At 49.3% G+C, this 15,503-nt stretch overlaps 1 protein-coding gene across 4 annotated transcripts in view; it reads left to right on the plus strand.

Moving 5' to 3' along the window:
- sorcs3a (sortilin related VPS10 domain containing receptor 3a) overlaps positions 1-15,503 on the plus strand; it is a 174,135-nt gene that overhangs the window by 140,332 nt on the left and 18,300 nt on the right. For all 4 annotated transcript variants that reach the window (XM_076982914.1, XM_076982916.1, XM_076982915.1 and 1 more), the window contains 10 exons: positions 1,787-1,933; positions 4,496-4,598; positions 5,629-5,705; positions 5,978-6,069; positions 7,319-7,426; positions 7,552-7,669; positions 8,144-8,277; positions 10,368-10,481; positions 10,674-10,845; positions 14,436-14,622. In XM_076982914.1, coding sequence (XP_076839029.1) covers positions 1,787-1,933; positions 4,496-4,598; positions 5,629-5,705; positions 5,978-6,069; positions 7,319-7,426; positions 7,552-7,669; positions 8,144-8,277; positions 10,368-10,481; positions 10,674-10,845; positions 14,436-14,622 — 1,252 coding nt within the window. The remainder of the gene's footprint in view (positions 1-1,786; positions 1,934-4,495; positions 4,599-5,628; positions 5,706-5,977; positions 6,070-7,318; positions 7,427-7,551; positions 7,670-8,143; positions 8,278-10,367; positions 10,482-10,673; positions 10,846-14,435; positions 14,623-15,503) is intronic.

Consider the following 15,503-nt stretch of genomic DNA (forward strand, 5'->3'; position numbering starts at 1 on the left):
GCGTCACGCTCTGGAGTCAGAGCCAGGCGGCCGAGTCTCTCGGCACCTGCCAGCGAGGCTAAATATAACAATCAATTAGCGTGTGGGCCAAGACAGAGGGGCAGAGTCAGACGAAGCTGAGGCAGATGGACCGAGGTAGAGGGACCAAGGTAAACAGAGCTGAGGCAGACGGGCTGAGGTAGGCAGAGCTGAGGTAGATGGGCCAAGACAGAGGCACTGAGGTAGTCAGAGCTGAGGTAGATGGGCCAAGACAGAGGCACTGAGGTAGTCAGAGCTGAGGTAGATGGGCCAAGACAGAGGCACTGAGGTAGTCAGAGCTGAGGTAGACGGGCTGAGGCGCCTCTGCCCATAGTGGTCTGAGGAGAACTCGTCTTGCCAAGAGTGAATCAGCAGCACATCCATACTGCTAATAGGCTGCAGCACTCTTCATTAGCACTTACTGGAAGCGGACCCCTGACTGGACATTATTCATATTTATCTCTATATCGATCTGGAGGAGAATAAGGAACTGGATAAGGAACTCTTGATTTTTTTTTTATGTATTTATTGCAAGTTTCAGCAAAACTCTGGCTGAAGGTGAGGATGGTTTGGACAGATTTGGGAAAGTGCTAATTTTTCTTGATGGTTCCCTATCACCAACCATGGATGTACAAACAATCGGAAGTCCAAAATTAGAGAAAATTTTAAAAGGAAAACAAATAAATCGAAACAATAAATGTATAAACAGTAGCAAATAATAATAACAATAATAATTGTAGAACGCATTCACTTTGGCTCCTAAGCGCCTGGCTTTGTTCAGCAGCCCTGGGTGAGAAGGTCTTCTTCCCCTGCTGTATGTGCGTGTGGGAGATCCCTGGGACACGGTCCTCGTTCGGGAGGTTCCCGCTTGGCTGTTGGAAAGCGATTCGCGACTCTTCTGCCACCCACAGCCCCGTCCTCATCCTCGCCGTGTCCATGCTGGCTGTGAGCATGTTAATCCAACCATCTTACCAAGTGTCACGCGGCTCCCACAGAGACGGCTGCATGTTTTTAACAGTGGAACACCACTTCCCGACAGTGCCGTATCTGATCCACCCGTCCCCCATGCCCCCCCAGGCCCGCCATGACTCGTCGAGTTGTGTTTCCCCGAGGGGTTCGGGAGCGGGGCATCGGGGGTGTGGGGACGCCGGCAGATAATCACCTGGGTGATTGACGTGGGGAGAGGGGGGAGGGGTTTTTTGGGGGAGGGGGCGCTCGTTACCCGCGCCTGTCCAACCTGCTGCCGGCAGCGTGGCGCTGTCAAAAGTGTCGCCCATTAGTGCCACTTATCCGGGCGGCCGACGGCGGTGCCGTGGCAACAGCGGCGGTCCCTGGTCCGCCCCCCCCCCCCCCCCCCCGTTCGCAGCCAGCTCCAGCTCTAGCTCCCGCTCTCGCGCTGCTAAGTTTGGACTTGCTCGGAAGAGGAAACGGAGTGATGGGGAGCTCGTAATGCTGGGAGTTGGAAAAGCGGCGCTGTGGATGTGGGCGCGCAGTCGGGGGAGGCGAGGGCACTAGACGGAGGGCACGACAGGGAGAGAGGGAGGCCGCGTCGGCGGGGGGGGGGGGGGGGCATTAATGAGGACTGGTAGTGGTGTAACGGGACTGGGCACCAGTCAACACCCTGGGTGACTACAGCCTGGGTGACTGGAGGCAGGGGGAGAGGGAACCATAGCTCATGCCAACCACTCCTGTTAATACACTCCCAGTAATACACTCCTCTCCCAGTAATACACTCCTATTCCCAGTAACACACTTCTCTCCCCTCTAGGTGGCGGGAATCAAAGGCATGCTGATCGCTAACAGGAAGGTGGAGAACCAGGTGAAGACGTACATCACCTACAACAAGGGGAGGGACTGGAGGTTGCTGCAGGCGCCCTCTAAGGACCTGGAGGGGAATGACATTTACTGTGTGCTGGTGAGGATGAAAGGAAAATGGGATGAAAGAGGGAAAGAATGAATGAATGAGAAAGAAAATTGATAAAAAATGAATGAAGGGGTAATCTAAAAATAGAATGAGAAAAGCAAACAAGAGAGCAACTATTACCTGAGCCTAGACGTTTAGGTGTAGGTGAGTAGGTGTAATGTGTGTATAGGCTTAGGTGTATTGTGTTGGTGTGGAGGTATAGAGATTTAGGTGTAGTTATCGAGCTGTAGGTGTAGAGGTATAGATGTGTTGGTCTAGAAGTTTAGGTGTAGAGGTGTAGGTATAGAGATATAGTCTGTAGGTGTAGAGTGTAGAGATGCAAGTATAGAGGTGTAAATATAGAGGTTTAGGTGTAGAGGTGTGTATGTGTAGGTAAAGAGATGGAGATGTAGGTATACAGTGTAGGTGTAGAGGTATGGGTGTAAGTCTAGAGGCTTAGGTGTAGGTGTAGAGGTTTAGGTATAGAGTGTAGATGTAGAGGTGTAGGTATAGAAGTATAGGTGTGCAGGTTTAGGTGTAGATTTATAGGTGTGGAGGTTTAGGTGTAGGTGTAGAGGTTTAATTGTAGGTGTAGGTGTAGAGGTGTAGGATGCTCCCAGTGTTATAGGAGAAATTTTTGTTTTTTATGTAAATTATAAAGTCTACACTCAGCCGTGACACTCCGTAGTTAAAAAGTAAGAGGAGAATCTGCGTCTCATTATGACAGCATATTTTTCAAAAGTTTTATTCCTCATTAAATTCCCATTAAGTTGCAAGTGTAGTTTATTAAGACAAAATACGGTGTAATTAAAGCAATGCGCAGTCCCTCAAGAATTTGATAAAAGACAACATGCTCGATGGCGCATAATCGGAACAAAACATTTCACAAGTTACGATAACTCAGGTACCCTTTATATTTGTCATGTGAAAAAGAGGGAAGACCTTTCTGGGTGCAGCATTCACAAACAACTGAGGGGCGAGTTGGGAAGAACTTGGCATGTTTTAAAACATGGCCGACCCGCTCTAGTCAGGGAGGGCCAGAGTCCTTCATGTTTTAGTGATCTCTCTGCTCCAACACACCTGATTTAGCTCAGCGGTTACACACTAGCTTAGCAGGGTTGTTCAGGGAGGTAAACCACCAAACAGCATTGAGTTGGCCACCCCTGCTTTGAAGGAGTCATTCACGCGAGACCGCTAACGGAGCTAACAACGGCTGAAAACTAGCCGAGACCAATTAGCGGCGGCTCTTTCAGCGCTGGTGTGTTGGGCTGTACTATTCCCTAGAGAGATGCTGGGGGGTTGCGGGGGGGGACTGGACCTGGAACACCGGCTAACTCAGATGGTTTCGTCTGACACCGTAATTAACAGCCTATAACCCTTTTGACTACTGACGCTAAATCCTGCCGTCCTCTCCGCCCTTGCCACAATGTCACGTTGGCCGCCGGGAAAGATGAAACACAACGCTAGGCCGCAGAGCACACGCCGACATAATTGTCGTCTTTGTCGCGGAGGAGGGGCCCCGAGAGAGTGAGCTTTTTCGGCGCTAATGCCGAAATCCTCCCGCTGTCATTGTCACTAATGAGCGTAAAAGGCAATTAGCATTTCACAATACGAGCAGGAGGCTTTGTGGAAGGCACTTTAGACGGGATTAATTCGCCAACGCACTTTGGCCAGCAGGGAGACACCGGGCTGTGTATTGCGGACCTAGTTGCACTGTGAACAGTGTTAGTAAAGGACGCCATTAACAGTAGCATTTTCATTGGCTGGATTGTGACAGTATCACCTCATGTTGTAGCTCTACAGATTTCTCATTGGTGAACAGAGGTTAATGTAGGTTCAGAGGTTCACCACTGTACCCACGATGTCTGTGTGTGTGCACTTCATTCTATTTGAGATACATTTAAAAGCATTTAAAGTGGGTGGACTGCCTGTTTGTATTCTTTGGATCGGTGCATTGAAAGTGATACTGAATAGTGAGCTGCAGAAGCATGTTCACCTCTTACCTTCCACCGCGACCGGTCCAGACTGAGTGAGGGTGGAAGCATGTCAGTGATATAAGGAGGGGCTTGTCCATTAGGAACCTTAAGAACACATCAAAGAATCTAGAATCTAGAATGGGATCCTATAATGGACAAGACTCCAGTAGAGAGATGATAGGATCTGTTCTTGATGCTAGTGAAGAGCTGGATAGCTACATGCTGTACCAGCTGCAAAATAGCTAAGGAAAAGTTGACATCTCAACAGATGTCAAAAATCTAAGCAAGATTATCTTAAAATGTATTTTGTTTAATTATTTAGTTATGTCAGATGGCGTGTTGTAATATTTCTTATAATGTTGTAATATTTCTTATAAATATTGTATAAAAGTCTCAAAATGGTATGTGCTACCTTTTTCTTGACTGGTTGTAACTTGTTCTTGATAATCCTATCCTTTGTCTTGATAATCTCACAGCAGAATATACAGTTGGCACTATCATAATTGTCGCAGTATTTCAAATAGATTATTCGGAGGGATGAAACCATGTAATAGCTTCACCATGTCTAATGACGTATGGGTTGTTTCTTTCTCTTCAGCCATTTTGTTCGCTGCACCTACAACTGCAGATGTCAGAAAACCCTTACCTGTCCGGGAGCATCACCACTAAGGGCTCCGTGCCTGGAGTCATCGTTGCCACAGGTAAAGACAAAGCTGTGTGTGTGTGTGTGTGTGTGTGTGACAGAGACAGGTAGTGAGTGAGAGAGTGAGCGAGAGAGGGACACCTACTTGCCAAGAACAACCTAGAGAGTAGCCCAACGTCAATGCTCTACACTGAGAGAAATTGAAGAGAATGACAAAACAAATTACCCCTATTTCTGTACTGGAACTATAGTATAAAGTTCATTTGATTTGACAGAGAAAGAGAAAGATAGTAACAGAGAGAGAAAGAGAGACAGTGACAGAGAGAGTGAGGCAGAGTGAGACAGTGAGAGAGATACAGACAGAGAGAGAGAGATCGACAGAGAGAGAAGAGAGAGAATTTCAGGGTATCTCAAGCACCTGACAGAAATGCAGCATATCTTGCCTTGCTGTTGGTCAATAGTGGCGTTACACTGGCGGGTTTTCCTAAGCCTCAGTGATGAGCGCATGATTTGAAATGTGCAGCCTTGATCACGTTCGATCCCTTAGGGGAAATCCCGTTAAACTGAGTGAGAGTACGGCCGAACGCCCAGACGTGCAGCCACTTGTGCCGCACACACTTGCACACACACTGGTGAACACGCACACGCATTAACACGGACACACACGAACACGCCAAACTCCCGTGGTTCAATCATCTGCACTACCCCTTAGGAGCATTGACACATCAAGTGTGGGTGTTCAGTGTGTGTAAGACTGGACAGCATCACGTAAGGTGTGAACCAGGCCATGGAGATGCACACTGAGGAAGTCTCAATCACAGGAAATTAATGGAAATAATCCCGACCCCAGCTGCTTGGGGAAGTAGCTCTAATCCCTGTGATAAGGGAATCCCTGGTTGTTTTACTGAACTGAATAACTTCACACTTCAGTAATAGACAAATAAACAGCTGGGTTGGTTTCGGTTTGTTGTCGTGTCCAGGACATGCATTCAAACGAAAGGTGCTGGACAAATTTGTAAATCTTCACAGTTATTGAAACAACACGTGTGATAACTGTTGAGCGTTCTTGTCTTGGCACTGTTCCTCAGGAAACATCGGCTCCGAGCTCTCCTACAACAGCGTCGGCATGTTCGTGTCCTCGGACGCAGGCAACACCTGGAGACACGTATGTTGACCACAAAACAGCTGAGATCTTCCTACGTCTCTGCTTCAAATTAGTGAGACAGCTTATGGTCACAACAACTCATGCGTCCATAGAGGTTCTTGCAAGGTCCATGCAGTTAGCGTGCTTGCGTAGAAGAGTAGTTTTGAACTGCAGCCACTCTATGCGAGTTCAACCCGCTGTGTAAGAGGCCAGAGAGACTTGACTGTGCGGGTCCAGGGTACCACCAGACTGGGTCCAGACCCGGTGTTGTGAGCCTCTGTGTCTTACTGCAGATCTTTGAGGAGGAGCACAACATCTGGTTCCTGGATAAAGGAGGAGCTCTACTGGCTGTCGCCCCACCCGCAGCCCCCGTCAGGCACCTCTGGTACGTGCTGGCTCGTAGGTCTGATCCCGGTCCAGTCCGGTTCCGATCCACGTCTGATCCTGGTCACTAACTGTGCTTTTGTAACATTTGCATGAGGCATTAAAGGTTGTATTACCCATGCTGAAAGATCAAACATGAAAGTACACCTCGTCTGATGTTGTCCACCGTCGATCACCAAACCTCAAGGGATTGTGGGGAACAGAAGAACAGCACAGGGCCTCCTAAAAGAGGCTCTGAATCTGTTCCACAGTGAGCCGGCACTCTGCCAGCGTTCCATGTTCAAACTTCCCTCTTATCCCCTTGAGTTACCACACTGGTTCCCTCTTCAAATTGGATCTCCCTAGCTCTGCTTCAGTGCTGTGAAACCCTGCGGTCCCTTTGTGCGCACGCGTGTGTGTGTGTGTGTGTGTGCGCGCGTGTACGCGTGTGTGTGTGTGTGTGTGCACGCGTGTACGCGTGTGTGTGTGTGTTTTATTCCCTTATCGCTTCAAGCGCTTCCGGCATTAGCTTTAGGATCAGTGGGGTGTGCAATCTTCATTTCTGTTTCTCTTAAGCATGCCAGGCACGCTGGTTGAGCCTGGTCTCATCTGTCGAAAGCAATCGCCTCAGCCAGGCCGGCCTCCCGTGTGCCAGCCGGGTGTGCCCGTGGTAACGGATAGGCTATGTGTCAGTGCTCAGACTCCCACTGATACACTCAACTTTTGGGGAGGGGGGATGTGGGATGGTGGGGGGGGGGGGGGTCACCCACAGGTTTTGCCAATCACCCACAGGTTTTGCCAGTGAAACTTTGAAATTCTAGTACCGTTTCAACCTTGCCGCAGATGGTACTTTGCTGTTAGCACCTCCCGAGTGGAACTGATGTGCTGTCAAAAAAGGTTCCTAGTGAGGTGTGTCCTGCTTACGCCCCACGCCTGGTGCACACAAAAGCCACAGCCCCCCTCCCCACCCGAACACCACCGCTTTGATTTTGTCCCTACACTATTTACACGAGACGTTTTTCATCTCCTTAAGATCTTGTTTCTGTTTAAACTCCTCCCCCAACATTTTTTTTCCCCCTCACACCCTTCAGGTAACAATTAACTCTGAATGTGAGTGACACTCCTGTCCCTGAGCTAAACAAGCTAATTATGTGGTTTGGTGCCAAGTGTGTTTATACCGTGACCATGACCTTTGTTTGGTGTGTGAGCCATCGAGAGTGCCGTGTTTTCCCCCTTCCTGAGGTGTCGGTCTCTTGTGACGGCTGTTCCAGGATCAGCTTTGATGAGGGGAGACAGTGGACTCGACACAGCTTCTCGGCCACACCGCTGTACGTGGACGGCGTGCTGGTTGAGCCAGGATCAGAAAACCAAGTACTGACGTAAGTTTACAAAACAGGACAACCCACCCCCCTCCTAAATTCCTAAAACATTCCTAAAATTGCAAGCCTAGACTAGCCAAAACGTTTTTATTAATCGTTAAATGCTAATATTTGCGCGTCGACAGATTTTTCGGACACTTCAGTGATCGCTCGGAGTGGCAGCTGATCAAAGTCGACTACAAGGCCTTATTTTCCAAACAATGCGCTGAAGGAGACTACCAGACATGGCACCTGCACAACCAGGTATGAGAAGGCTTGACAGCTCACCTAAGATCACTTCACAAACTTAAAGCAGACGCCCAGCTGCAAGACGCCCCAGTGTAAGACCCCCCTGCTGGATGTCAAACGGAAACACGGGTGGGCCTTCTGAACGTTCACCATAGTAAAAATCCATCCGTATATGAAATTGCGTGAGGCGCAATCTGTGTGAGGCGGTGCTGTACATCACTGACCTCCTGTGGAGGAGAAGGCTCCTCCTGTTGTGCCAGGTGTTCTTCTTAGGACCTCTGAAGAGCCTCCGCAATGAATCTGTTTTTTCAAATAGAGAAAATCTTGTGTTTTACACTGGAAGAGATAAATGTGCCAGTCAAAACTCTGTTTGAAACTCTGTGATTGATGCCCCAGCCAACCAATTAAAAGCTTCCGATGGAGCTGCAGTAATCCTCTGTAATGGCCCAGTATTAGTCATTTGGCCTCGTTCTTGACACTTTCCTTCAGGGTGAGCCATGCGTCATGGGCCAGAAGCAGATCTACATGAAGCGTCGGCCGGGCAACTACTGCATGCTGGGAAGGGAGTCCTCCAGGATCCTGTCAGTGGAGCCGTGTATCTGCAGAGCCCATGATTTTGAGTGGTGAGTCCAAACTGACAGCGTTTTGCCGGAACATTCTGCAAGCCTGAATACTGTCTCATATCTCGTGTTGTTTTTGTGCAGACAGAGCACGTCAGAGGAGGAGATGGGGAGTTGTATTGACTTTATCCCACACAGGAGTTTGTGTTAAACCTCAACTTTAACATAGCTTCTGTCAGAAGCTTAATAGATAAACCGCTGAATCCTGCTCGAGACAGTATCTATAGAGCCTGGGGATTTTAAGTGATATAAACTGATAAAAAGTATATATTTTTGCAGGATTATGTGCAAATGAAATAACTAATATTTTATTACAGTGCACTGTGTGATAAAGTAATAAGCCTTGATGCCATCGCTCAGTGACAGAGGGTGTAAGAGAGCTGCTTTCATCATTTAAACCTGTTCAATAGGAACAGTTAAACCTTTAGGAACAGTCGTCCGTTGGCGAACGTAGCTACGATGTCAGGACGTTATTGTAACATTTTCGCCCAGCTTTTTGCGCCGCTTTGCCGGACAGGAAGGAAATCTTCGTTATGACGTATCGCCTGACTGGCGCGTGAAAGCGAGCTGCCAACTGGATTTAATTTGTATGCAAATTCTGCTCCGCTGCACCATTTTTTGCTTTGTTTTGTGTGTGTGTGTGCGTGTGTGTGTGTGTGTGTGTGTGTGTGTGTGTTTTGAGCACGGGCCATTGTTAATTATTTTTTTCATGTTCCCTGTACAAGGTCAAACCACAGCATTTTAATGTGAACCCATTAGCTCCTGTTGCTAGTCAAAGTTGTATTTTTGTCCAATTGTCCGTTTTTTCTTCTCGTCGTTGACACATCTCGTCTGTGCTCGTCTGCCATGTAAACACATGGCAAGGAAACAAACTCATTTTGCTGGAATTTCCAATTAAATTGGCCAGAACTTTTAATTGACTTTGAAGTGGATAAAAGGCGTGTGGCGAAACGGCGGACCGTAATTATTCCGATGGACGTGTTACCTAATAGGTACGATATATCGAGCCCATGTGCATTCTCCTATAAGCCTGATAAATATGCGTCTCGCTTTGTTTTGAGCGGGAGCCGTCATGAGAAAGCGCGTTTCATTTTCTCTCCATTATCAGCTTAATGGAAATCGTGGCATTGGACATTGTACCATTGAGCACTGACATTGCATTAAACATTTTTAAAAATGTATGAATTTGAATATTAATGTGTGGCAAGCGGTTGAATGCAGTGTGTTTCGGCCACAATGCTATACAAACCTTCGTAGCCACCTAACAGGTAGCTTCTTTCTTCTTTTGTGGCTCTCTCAGACTGCCTTGTGGGTAAAATCATAGGAATGGCCCTGAACCTTGAACTTTGCTTAGGCCTTGAGCGTTGGGAGCATGGGTCTTTGGTAGAGGAGGTACACACTCACACTGTAGGCATAGACAGAACCAATGCAGGGACCGAGTAGCACTGGACCACCTTGAAATCTGATTGGACCGCGCCCACCAAGGCGCACTGCAAATTTTTTAGCCGTGGACTAAGAGAAGGCAACAAGTGGTGTCCTGCAGAGTTGTGAAGAAGCTTGAAGCCGCACACCAACACACACCAGTCAATAAATTTAGAAACTCGACAGCTAATAGCATCATTATATCGGGGTAAAATTCCACCACATGCACATACATACAGTTTTGATTGCAGTTGATTGTGAAAATTCATTGTAGTCTGTGGACCCCCTAAAATAGCTTTGGCCACCCACTGGCCACACCAAGAATACCCAGTCTAGTGCTGCCACTGACTGGGGGAACAGACCAAAGTGTATATGGCCTTTGTGCAAGCGTACAGTACAGTAGGTCTTGAAACAACCTGTATATGCTATTCATGCAGGCCTGTGGTATAATAACAACACTGCACCAACAGGTTGGCTCCCTGGACTGTTTTCTTGTCAGTGTTGTGAACTGACACACGCAGATCAAGTGTCCATGTTTGTTAGTGGAATTGTTAAAACGTGGTGATTTGTTGTTATGAGGAGTCAAACGTACAGAGGAGGGATGGATCAGCGTGTGTTGATGGATCAGCGTGTGTTGTGTGTGTGTGTGGTGTCTGTTACGTGTGTTGTAGTGATTACGGCTTTGAGCGGCGGGGCAGTGGCACCTGCCTTCCTGCGTTCTGGTTCAACCCGGCCACTGTGTCCTGGAGCTGCAGTCACGGCCAGAACTACCTCAACAGCACAGGGTGCGTCACACACACACACACGCACACACACACACACACACACACACACGCACACACGTATGCATGCGTATATGTTTAGATATGTGAATACAGGGAGAGGGTCAGGGAGAGTTTGACCTGTGTGGGTCGGGGGTGGTTGGGGTTGCGGCCGGGTAACATTGCTGCATGACGGCAACCTTGTTTTCTCGACAGCTACCGGAAGGTGGTGGCGAACAACTGTACCAAAGGGGTGAAGGAGATGTACGCGGCCCGCAAGCAGGCCTGTCCTGAGCGCCCGCCACGGGGGCTTCAGCTGGGCACACGCGGCAGCAAGCTCACCGCCAACCTGGGCAGCAACGTCACCTTCCTGGTGCAGCTGGAGGAGGTACGTCTGCCAGGGGCGGGGTTACAGTAGACGTGGGTATATAGCACCGGCAGGAAGGGTGGGGTTACATTAGACGTGGGTATATAGCACCGGCAGGGGGCATGGTTAGAGTATACATGGATATGTAGCACCGGCAGGGGGCGGGGTTACAGTAGGCATGGATATGTAGCACCAGCAGAGGGCGGGGCTACAGTATACATGAATATGTAGCACTGGCAAGGGGCGGAGTTACAGTATGCATGGATATGTAGCACCAGCAGGAGGCGGGGCCACAGTATACATGAATATGTAGCACCGGCAGGGGGCGGGGTTACGGTAGGCATGAATATGTAGCACCGGCAGGGGGCGGGGTTACGGTAGACATGAATATGTAGCACCGGCAGGGGGCGGGGCCACAGTATACATGAATATGTAGCACCGGCAGGGGGCGGGGTTATGGTAGGCATAAATATGTAGCACCGGCAGGGGGCGGGGCCACAGTATACATGAATATGTAGCACCGGCATGAATATGTAGCACCGGCAGGGGGCGGGGTTACGGTAGGCATGAATATGTAGCACCGGCAGGGGGCGGGGCCACAGTATACATGAATATGTAGCACTGCAGGAAGCCCCATGAATGATGAGCGGCAGCAGGCAGATAAAATCCCACAGTGCACTGCAGCTCATACCAAATTCAGCTGGGCTAATAACCCATACAAAGGAAGCCTCACACAGTTCTTCTGTTCTCCTGTAGTTACACTGGCTTCCTATAACGACCTGCATTCACTACAAGCTCGTTATCGTCACATGGGAATCCCACAAGTCTCTCGCTCCCTCTGACACGATTCATCCTTCATTCTCCTCTGATTTCCATGCCAGTCCGCTCCTGTTCTCCTGCCTTCGTTAAGATTAAACCTGAGACCTAATTAACACTTACTTCAGACTCAGACTTAACACAAGTGTTAATAATGGATTACACGCTGACCGTAATCCATTAAGTAAACTTGTAAATGTCATATACAAATTATCTTTACAATTTGTTACCATTTTACCATTTTTATTTCAAATGTTAATATGTATTAGAAATGTGTATTATTATTTTTATTATTATTATTATTATTAAAAGTAGAACACAAGAGCTGAGCGTGAGGTAGTGATTTTAGCTAGTCACCAGTCCTGAGGAATTTAAGCTATGATTCATGCTCCCTTCAAGTAAAAAAAAATGTAAACAACAACAACCAGGAAAAACAACATCCGCACTGCTTTAGAGTGGAAATCTGGCAAGGGAGCGTTTGGGAGGAGTTTCCCGCTCTCCGCACTAGCACGGAGCTTCATCAGCGCTGACCCTCAGCTAAGTAAACATTTATCATCCTACAGAGCCTGCAGCACACCTGCTCGCCTTCCACGGCCGCTCCGCCAAGAACCCGCGGCAGCTCCCACTGTTAGACAAAAACAAACAGCGGCTCAGGCTGGCGCCAGAGAATAGATCATCTTAATTACATTTTCGCTCACGTGGCGAAGCTCTCGCTCCCGGTGCTGTCGACACCAGAAGCTCCGCCCAGGCTGGGGAACGTTCTAGAAGGCGCTTCCCGGCGCTTTCTGGGCCGGGCCGTGGTGCTTTCGTGCCTGGAGGGCGTCGCACAGCGGGGAGGGAGTCTTCCCGCAGACGATGGGAGTACGCAGGTCACACACACACACACACACACACACACACACGAGCATGTACACTCCGGCGGCAGGTGAGTGCCTGAGTCCAGGAGGTTTGGCTGTGGCACAGTTGCCATATTACATCTGTGATGAGACGAGGAAATGAGGACGTATTCCCTTCATTAAGAGAGATAGATGAGTGAGGGAGAGAGAGATAGATGAGTGAGGGAGAGAGAGATAGATGAGTGAGGGAGAGAGAGAGAGTCCGCATTTGGAGTTTTCTACCAGGACTCTGGAAATGGTCCCGATGAGTTGACGTTAATTTATATTCATGAAGGCCGGTGATGGGGGAGCGTTTGGGTATTGTGAGTGGCCCTAAATGTTTAATGTGGGCCAGGAGCGATTCACAACACACGGGAGTCCAGAGCTTCTCCAGAGCAAGAGCTGCAGGATCAGAGCTTGGGGCTCGTCCTGGGAGAGAACTGCGAGACAGAGGCAACCAGACTGGAGAGACAGTGATATCTGGACTGATGTCAGGGGATAACCCGAAACTCACTCCACACTGACTCCAGATTGTTAGTCTGTATTCTCTCTCTCTCTCTCTCTCTCTTTATCTCTGGCTTCCCCTGCCTTCCAACGCATGTCTGAAAGATCCAAAAAACGACAGGCCCCGCCCCTGCTCATGCCTTGTTCCCGCCCCCATCCCGGCCACTCCCCTCTCTCCCTTCACCAGCCACGCCATCAGCTGCTACGCACTGATTCCCCGTGGCTGAACTAGGGGGGGTGGTAGTGGTTCTGCCGGGCAGGGTGGCGTGAAACGTCCTGGATGCCGGGCCCAGCAGCTCCTGGAAGCAAGCAGGCGTGTAAAGGGCATGGCTGGCTCAGCTCCGCCGCACACACACTTCACTATCGGCCCCCCTCGGCACGCCGTCGCGAATTAATATCCTGACGCGCCAAGGAGACGGAGCGGGAGCAAGGGATTTCTGGGAAGGATAAGCATGGATTTGGGAGTATCGTGCGTAAACATGCACGCGCACACCCGCCTGTGATCAAACGCACACACACATTTGGAATGGGTGGCAGCTGCAATTGTCAACAGCATGAGACGCGCGCATGGTGGTAGATGCAACACCCAGAGGTAAAACAGGCATGAGCTTGCTGAGATAGCAGGTGATGATTCTCTCTCTCTCTCTCTCTCTCTCTCTCTCTCTTTTTCTTACACACACACACAGTTGCAAGCAAAATGTCACCACTTATATGAGTCTCAGTGTGTACGTGTGGGAATGTGGCTCAACGGGCCAGTGCGTGTGTGTGCTGGCGTGTGTAAATGTGCACCCCAGGACACTCGGAGGGAGGCCGCCGTGTCTCACACCTGCAGCCGCGAGCTGTGTTAATTGTCCTCTTCGGCAGTCCCGTTGGCGTCCTGCCGGGTCCCTCTGACAGCGGTCCGGGGAGACGGGTCCAGGGCTGGCCGTTCCTCCTGCAGGAGCAGTGAGCTCGCGGTCTCCTCCGCCGTCACGCTCCATTAGGGTGGAGGAGCTCACTCCTGACCTCCCTGTCAGCCCACGCACCGAGCCCTGATTCTGCTGTTCTCATCCCCTGTTGTCTATATCACGGCAAGCAGTTTTGCTGGAGCTGTAGGAGGTACAAAAAAAAGATGTCTTGAGGGAAAAGCACTACTTAAAAAATGGCCTAAAGCAGGGTAGGTCTGCTGAAAGGTGAATATTTATTTTATTTTTTTACTAGGCACTGGGCTCTTTTGACATCGTGCACAAGACAAATCCCAGTGCTTGGTGCTTGACACACTTTCACACCAGCCAGTTAACCAGTGCTTTGTCATCTGGATGAGGGTGTGAAGCTCTTATTGGCTTAGACCCAGTGTGGAGCCTCCCGCATGGGCGGAGCCAGGGTCATACTTCCACGTGGGGGTGGGGCTAAGTGCGGGGCGTGTGCTGTCCACAGGGCGACTCGCTGAGAACCAACATCCAGCTGGACTTCGGCGACGGCACGGCGGTGTCCTACTCCAACCTCAGCTGGACAGAGGACGGCATCAGGCACGTGTACCGGAGCGCCGGAATCTTCCGCGTCATCGCCCTTGCTGAGAACAGTCTGGGATCTGACAGCACCTCCCTCTACCTGCACGTCACCTGTAGGTCTCGCACACGCGCACCTGCCAAACGTAAAGAAAAACAAGTTAAAAAAATTTTGCGTTGCATCACATACACATACCTAAAAAGAAATGATTATATGATATAATATGTGTTCTTGTTTCTTGTCCTGTTCCTGTTCAGTCTTATTCAGTGTGTGATGTAATTGTACAAATTGGTCCTGTCCGAGGAAAACCCAAAATGGCAGAATCTCAATAGCTAGGTCCTAAATGCAGGTGCCCTCAGTCTCCGCTACGACTTGGCAGAGGTCAGCGCAGGAGCGCGGTATCTTAGAGGGAGCGGCCGTGTCGGAGCTCTCCCGCGCTGGCTGTGATGAACACGCCCCCGCTGACTGGGAGGGGGGGCTCTGCTCGGTTCTACTAATTGCACCGTGGGGAGCTGTTTATGGTTTTCTTGTTGTTTGTGGCCGGAGGTAGACGACAGAAACGAGGCTCGAGTCTGGATTTAGACCTCGTCGTTTCTGGCGGAGAGCGAAAAAGCCAGCAAGTCTAATAGGCTGGTCTGGAGAAACAGAAATGTTACTGTACATGAATCCCGCCATAGCTGGGCCAATCCTTTTAGAAGCAAGTATTTTTGCTCTTTTAGCCTTTAAAGTGAAAGCTTGGAAGAACAAATAACTTCTCATGCGTGATAAGATCCTCGGAATATTCCTTATATTGCAAAGTGAGTATGCAAACTACGGTCTGTTTTCTTCCAGTTTGAAGTGGAGTCACTGTAAAAATAATGTTGTCTGTTTTGCAACACCCAAAGTCAGGCAAGAATGCCTTTGACCTTAAAGAGTTAAGACTACAGCATGTATCCTATGGTCTTACTGTGAAACAACCGTAAAGTTTACAGTGTTTTAGTCCTCGTTCAGACTACA

The sequence above is a fragment of the Brachyhypopomus gauderio genome, chromosome 20 (assembly GCF_052324685.1).
Source record: "Brachyhypopomus gauderio isolate BG-103 chromosome 20, BGAUD_0.2, whole genome shotgun sequence".
Classification (NCBI taxonomy): Eukaryota; Metazoa; Chordata; class Actinopteri; order Gymnotiformes; family Hypopomidae; genus Brachyhypopomus; species Brachyhypopomus gauderio.